The following is a 6,524-nucleotide window of genomic DNA, read 5'->3' on the forward strand; positions in this document are numbered from 1 at the left end:
GGTGGGGGGCTGGGTGGTAGGTGGGGCCCAGATGGCTGTGGCCAGGGAACCCGTTAAATCAGGTAGCCATTTTGAATGGCCCGGGGAGTACCCCAAAGGATTCTGGGAGCCACTTCTGACGATTCTTTGCTCCCAGCTGAGCAAGACGCTCCAGGCAACACTAGGCAGCCTTGCAGAGCTGATGGGGACTGAGGAGCATGATGGGTTGGAGCTGGGAATCCAGGAGTCCCAGGATCTCACCCCCACCCGGACCCCCCCAGGGAAACGCCGGGCCCAGCTGCAAGAGACAGAGAGCTTCTATCTGGCGGTGCGGTGCCCCTCACTCCCAACACTCAGCCCCTACAGTGGTGCCCTCACTCCCAATCTGCAGCCCCCTTGTTGCTCTGTGATGCTGCTCACTCCCTCCCCACTCTCCCCACAGAAGCTGAGCGACTTTCTCCAGGACCGAAGCATCCAGGCTAAGTTGGAGTCCAAGAGGGATCAGCTGCAGGCAGCACTCAAGCGGGGCGAGTTATGGCGGGACTGTGGGTTGGGAGTGAGGGGCACTGCCACACCGTACGGGGGAAAGAACCCAGACGTCAGGGCCTTACGTCTCTTCTCTCTCTTCCCAGCAGCCTCAGCAGAGAAGCTGGGCAGGTGAGTGTGGTAGGGTACCCCCCCCCAAACCACCAGATCTCACATGTCTTCCTTCCCGTCAGGACCCCCCAGCACCTGCGGTGTCCTCGGCCCCTGTCGCAGTGTCCTGGGCAGGGCTTCCCCAGTGACCTGGAGACCTTTGTACAGGTACCTCCCCACAGCTCCATGGTGCCCCACATTCCTGACCCACAGCCCTTCCTTCATGGTGCCCCTTATTCCCAACCTCTAGTTCCCTCCTTCATAGACCTCACTCTTGACATGCTCTCAGTGCTGGGGCTGGCATCAAGCTGCTGGTGGTGGGAGGGAATCCAGCCTCTTCACTGTGAGGGAGGGAGCTTGGGGAAGGGACAGGGCCTGATCCTCCCTCCCTCCCTCCCTCCCCAGAGCACAGGGGAGCCCATCCCCCTGGTAGTGAAGAGCTGCATCCGCTACATCAACCTGCATGGTAAGCACCCAGATGCCTGGGTTCCCCCCACACCCCCAGCTCCTGGATTCCCCGTAGGGTCCCAGATGCCTTGGTTCTATGCCCCCCAGGTCTTGGACACCTGGGTTCTACAACCTTCTCCCCACCCCTGCCCCAGCTCCCGGATGTCTGGGTTTCATGTCTTCCCTCCCTTCCATTCCTGGACACCTGGGTTCTGTGCCTCTCAAATTCCAGACTCCTGGATTCCACCCGTCCCACTCCCAAACACCTGGGTTCCACACCCACCCCTGCTTCCTGGATGCCTGGGTGTTGTGTGTGTATGTATGTGTCCCTGATCTTGGATGCCTCAGTTTCACGCCCCCCACCCATCCCCACTCCTGGATGTCTGGGTCTCATGGCCCAATCTGAGCTTCTGGACACCTGGGTTCCTCCACCCAGGGCTGCAGCACGAGGGGATCTTCCGCGTCCCAGGGTCTCAGGTTGAGGTGTCGGAGCTGCGCAATGCCTTTGAGAGAGGTGGGGGCAGGGCTTTGGGGGCCAAGGGTGTGGCCTTGGAAAGGAAGCAGGGCTTGGAAGGGAGTAGTAGGGGTAGATCTTGATGGGATGTGGCCTGGGGGTTAGGGATGTGATGTAGGTTTAGAATTGTGGCTATGGGGCAGGTGGTGGAGCCAGGGCTTGGACAACTTAGTGGGTGGATCTGGGAGAGGTCTTAGCTTGGGGGCATAGCCTGGTTTGAGGGCATGGCTGACAAGGGGCCTTGGCTGTGGGAGACAGGGTGTGGCCAGGCCAAGGGAGTGGGGTTGGACAGGGAGTTCTAGGGGCAGATCCTAGGGGTCTCAGCCCAGGGCTGGAGGGTGGGGCCAGGTCTAGGGGCATGGCCTGTGCTAAATGCACCCCTTCCTGCCAGGTGAGGATCCACTGGCAGACCCTGTGACCCCCATCAGCCTGGACTCGGTGGCTGGGGCCCTGAAACTTTTCTTCCGGGGGCTGCAACCCCCCCTGCTGCCCCCTGAGCTCTACAATGACCTCATTGCCACTGACCGTGAGTGTGCGAGGCTGGGGAGTGGGGCCTGGCTGTGAGCATGGGGCGGGTGACATGTGTGGGAGTATGGGGCCATGCGGTGCCCCTCACTCCCTGACCCCCTCTCCTACAGAGCTGCCCACTGGCCCCTACCGCCTGGCTCAGCTCCACGCTGTCTTGTCCAAGCTCTCGGCCCCGACGCTTGTGCTGCTGCGCTACCTGTTCGCCTTCCTCAACCAGTGAGTGCCCCACTGTCACCAGTCTAGCCAGTGAGGACCTCCCAGTACTAGCAGTGCTGCCAGCCAGGGTTTCCCAGTACAACCAGTCAGTCTAACCAGTAAGTGGGGGTGGCTGGGCTGCAGGGAGGCAGCTCTAAGGCCCTGCTGACTTTTTTCCAGTCCTCCCAAGCTGTCCTAGCCAGTCATTCCTAGTCCTTACTTCAGTTGGATCCAGTGTAACCAGTAAGCATCATGGCTGGACTTCCCAACACCCCAGACTGTCCTAGTGATTCCCAGTGCTCCCAGTCTCCTCTCAGTGACTCGTGGTACCCAGCCTTTTCCAGTTAATTCATGTCACTCCTAGTCTCCTCCCAATCCCTCCCAGTATCCTGAAATGCTCGCAAACCTGTCCCTGTCATTCCCAGTCCCTTCCTAGTCTCCCCCCCAACCCCACCAGTGACCCCAGTGTCCCCCAGCCTGTCCCAGTCCCCCCCCAGTGATTCCCTAGCCTCCCCCCAGCCTGTCCCAGTACAGCGACGAGAACCTGATGGATGCGCACAACTTGGCTGTGTGCTTTGGGCCAGCACTGGGGGGTCTTCCACCTGGCACCGACCCCGTGGGGGCTCAGCCCCGGTTCGACGCGGCTGTGGCAGCCCTGGTACTGCAGCCTGATGCTGCCTTCCCTGCTCCCCCTGCGCTGTCCGGGCCCGTCTACGAGAAGTGCATGGCGCTACATGTCGATGACGGAGACTGGTAAGGGGGCAGGGCTTAGGGGTGGGGGCAGAGTCTTGTGGGGAAAGTGCTAATGGGGGCTGAGGGGTGGGGCCTGGATGGGGAGGGGTCCCTTGAATGTGGGGAAGGTGTTGGGGAAAGGGTTAACTGGGTATGGGCTTAGGGGTGGGGCCTGGAGGCTCTAGGGGGTGGAGTTTATTGCAGGCAGGGGTTAATTGGGGGTTGGTGGGGGGAATATTTTGAAGGGGAAGGGGTTAACTGGATTGGCAGGGGTGGGGCTGGGTTTGGGCAGAAGGGTGCTAACCGTGGTAGGCAGGGCTTTGGGAGAGGGCGGGGCCTGGCCTTTCACACCCCTCCCCTACAGTGACTCGCAGCAGCTGGAGGGTGTGGCTGAGGAAGGTGATGCCCCCCCAGGAACCTCGCCCTCTGCCCTACCCATATCATGTGATGACCTCCCAATGGCCCCTGGTGAGTTCAGAAGGGGGTAGAGTCTTGGTGGGTGTGAGAATCTCTGTGAGCTGAGGGGGAGGGGGACTGAACCATGAGAGGGGTGAGTGTACGGGGAGGGCAGATGCATGTGAATCCTCATGCTTGCATGAGGAAGGGAGATGCAGCCTCCTGCTAGTCTGTGCGTATGAACCAAGCCCGCCGCCTCCCAGGGGCCCCAGGACGCAGTGCCCCACAAAAACTGATTTAACCCCCACCAGGCCCACAGCGATGGTGGGGACGTCCGGAGGTGAACGGGGCCCGAAGCCTTATTCCACATACATTTCCTGTCCTGCCTGAATGGTGAGCTGGGGACCTGTGGGAGGGGGGAGGCAGGGCTTGGCTGGGGTGGGGTGAAGCTAAGCAGGGATGAGAGGGGCTTGGCAGCAGGGGACAGAGTGGGGCTATAGGGGAGAAGGTAACTTGGAAGGAGGTTAAGCAGTGGGGGATAGGGCTTGGGGCCGAGGGGGAGGAGCCTGGAGGGGCAGGGCTGTAGAGGAGAGGAAGCACCTGGGAGGCACAGGGTTAAGTGATAGGGAGTATGGCCTGGGTGAGGGCGGAGTTTAGGGAGAGGGGAAGAACCTGAAGTGGGTAGTACTAGGCTTCTAGAAGGGAGAGGGCACCTGGTAGGGAATGGATTAAGTGGTGTGGGGCTTGAGAAGGGGGAGGAGTCTGGGGTGGCACTTGGGAAAGGGGCAGGGTATGGGGTTTGGCTGGGACATTGTGTGGGAAGAGGTTAATGGGAGCAGGTGTTGGTGAGGGGGTGGGGCTTGGGCAGAGGCAGTGGAGTCTAGCTGAGAGTGGGGTGCCTAGGAGCAGCTGACTTGGTATGCATATCCCTTCCCCCTCCCCCTCCCAGTGCCTCTCCTGTGGATGGTGAGTTCAAGAACCCCCCTACTGAAACCACTCTGGAACCAAGCAGCAGGTAAGAGGATACACTTGGCCATTAATGTTGCACCCCGAATCCAGCAACATCAGGGGCTCCATCATACCTAGCTATTAAGTCACCCATTCCACAGCCAGTTGCACCCCAAGGTCTGTGGTATACTCAGTCCCCAGTGCCCACCCCAGAGCCAGCTGTACTCTGGGGCCCTTGTTTTATGCAGCCATTGATACCCCTAGGCCAGAGGTGGCTGCATCTTATGGCCTGCGTTATACCCAGCTACCCACATGCTCCACCCTAGAGCCTGCCACATCCTGGGGTCCCTGTTTATATGGGGGCACTAGCCCCCCCCCCCCACCACCACCACCTCAGAGCTGGTTGCATCTGAGGAGGTTTTGTTATACTCAGCCCTAGTGCCCCACCCCTGAGTTGGCTGCATCTGCAAATTCCTGTTATACCCAGCTGCCCACATGCCCCACCCCAGAACCAGTTGCATCCCAATGCTCCTGTTTGTACCCAGTGCCAGTGCCCCACCCCAGAGCTAGCTTCATCTTGGGGTACCTGTTTTACTCAGCTGCCCACATGGCCCACCCACAAGTCAGACACATTTCATCCCTGTCTCTTCTCCACTCCACCCCCCCACCCCGGTCAGGCTACGGGTAGACTCGTCCGGGACCCAAGGGCGGGGGACGAGCCCTGGGCGTAGACGCATCACACACTTCACGGAGCTGGGACACATGCCCCTTTCTGGGGGGGGCCGCGGGGGCCTGCATGCTGACAGGTGAGATCTCCACAGAGCCAGCTTCATTGGAGGAACCTGTTAGACCCAGCCCTGCCCCACTCCATCTCATCATTTCCAGCCTTAATGTTTCCCACCCCAGATCCTACGCATCTCAGGGTCCCCATTATACCTAGCTGTGCCCCACCCCACAGCCAGCCCACGTCCTAGGGTCACCATTATAACCAAACCCGCAGTGCCCACCCCAGAGCCAACCACATCCAAGGGCTTGGCTTGCATTATGTCCAGCACCTGCTGCCCACCAAAGCCAGCCACATTGTAGCTGGGGGGAAGCTGAAAACTGGGGTCTTCCATAGCCCCCTCTAGTATTCATTCTAAACCTGCCCCCCCTTTACAGGGCAGAGCCTAAGAGCACTGGGGACCGGCAGGGTCTAGTCCAGACCTTCACAGAGGTGGACAAGGTAAGACTCGGGGCTGGGATGTGCCCAGCTCTGGGGTGCAGGAGGGAACAGCTCCTGGGGGAAGGTTGTGGCTGGGCACAGCTAAATATAAGGCGGCACTGGGAAGGCTGGGATATGCCGAGCTCTGGGGGGCAGCAGCTGAATATAAGGAGGCAACTGGGTCCAGATACACCCAGCTCTGGTGTGTGGAACAACCAAGTACAACAAGGTTCAGGGAAGGTTGAGATGTGCCCAGGTGTGAGGGAGGCAGCAGTTGAGTGTAACAGGGTAATGGAGGGTCAAGATGTGCCCAGCTCTGGGTTGGGGGGATGGCTAGAAACAGCTTAATCTAATGGTCCAGAGAAGGCCTAGATGTGCCCTGCTGGGGTCAGGGACAGCCTCTGAGTATACTAGGCCCAAGGAAGCCTCAGATATGCCCAGCTCTGAGGGTCAGCAACTATGTATACCAGGGCAATGGAGGGCCCAGATGGGTGGGGAAGAGACCAGCATAACAAAAGTCAAGGAAGGGTGATGTGCCCACCTCTGGGGTGAGGCAGCAGGTGCGTGTAACAGGGCATAGATGTGCACAGCTCAGTAACACTCGCACCTACTTTTCCTACAGGCTGTGAGCAGACACATGACATCTGTGTTCCAGGAGCTGCGGGGTCGCGCTGCCCTCAAGCCCCTGGGGGCCCCCAACTCCCCACCTGCATTCCCCAAGGAGTGAGCCCCAGCCCAGGCTACCAGCTGCCCCTTCCTGTGCTTGCAGGGCTGTCTGCAGATGTAATAGCTTAGCCAATATGCCTGGGTACAATCCCCTGCATGGAAGGGTTGGTTAGAGTAAGCCCAATGCCTGGGTTCTTTCTCCGCTCAGGGAATCATGGGTAGTAAGAGCTGGTTGGACACCTGGGGTCCTGGCCCTGCGGGTGGGGGGGGGGGGGGGGG

At 59.9% G+C, this 6,524-nt stretch overlaps 1 protein-coding gene across 7 annotated transcripts in view; it reads left to right on the forward strand.

Moving 5' to 3' along the window:
* The window catches only part of ARHGAP4 (Rho GTPase activating protein 4), a 12,065-nt gene extending 5,548 nt beyond the window's left edge, over window positions 1-6,517 (forward strand). The window contains exons 9-23 of one of the 7 annotated variants that reach the window (XM_025213723.1): window positions 137-307; window positions 422-506; window positions 612-636; window positions 699-783; window positions 1,021-1,081; window positions 1,499-1,576; window positions 1,968-2,102; window positions 2,215-2,320; window positions 2,819-3,052; window positions 3,396-3,499; window positions 3,739-3,820; window positions 4,377-4,442; window positions 5,053-5,181; window positions 5,537-5,600; window positions 6,202-6,517. In XM_025213723.1, coding sequence (XP_025069508.1) covers window positions 137-307; window positions 422-506; window positions 612-636; window positions 699-783; window positions 1,021-1,081; window positions 1,499-1,576; window positions 1,968-2,102; window positions 2,215-2,320; window positions 2,819-3,052; window positions 3,396-3,499; window positions 3,739-3,820; window positions 4,377-4,442; window positions 5,053-5,181; window positions 5,537-5,600; window positions 6,202-6,306 — 1,530 coding nt within the window. In that variant the 3' untranslated portion in view covers window positions 6,307-6,517. Of the gene's footprint in view, window positions 1-136; window positions 308-421; window positions 507-611; window positions 637-698; window positions 784-1,020; window positions 1,082-1,498; window positions 1,577-1,967; window positions 2,103-2,214; window positions 2,321-2,818; window positions 3,053-3,395; window positions 3,500-3,738; window positions 3,821-4,376; window positions 4,443-5,052; window positions 5,182-5,536; window positions 5,601-6,201 lie in introns of those variants that run through there. The other 6 variants (XM_006032063.3, XM_025213725.1, XM_025213724.1 and 3 more) reach the window with 6 other exon arrangements.
* Window positions 6,518-6,524: the final 7 nt, after the last annotated feature.

The sequence above is a fragment of the Alligator sinensis genome, unplaced genomic scaffold (assembly GCF_000455745.1).
Source record: "Alligator sinensis unplaced genomic scaffold, ASM45574v1 scaffold137_1, whole genome shotgun sequence".
NCBI classification, from domain to species: Eukaryota; Metazoa; Chordata; order Crocodylia; family Alligatoridae; genus Alligator; species Alligator sinensis.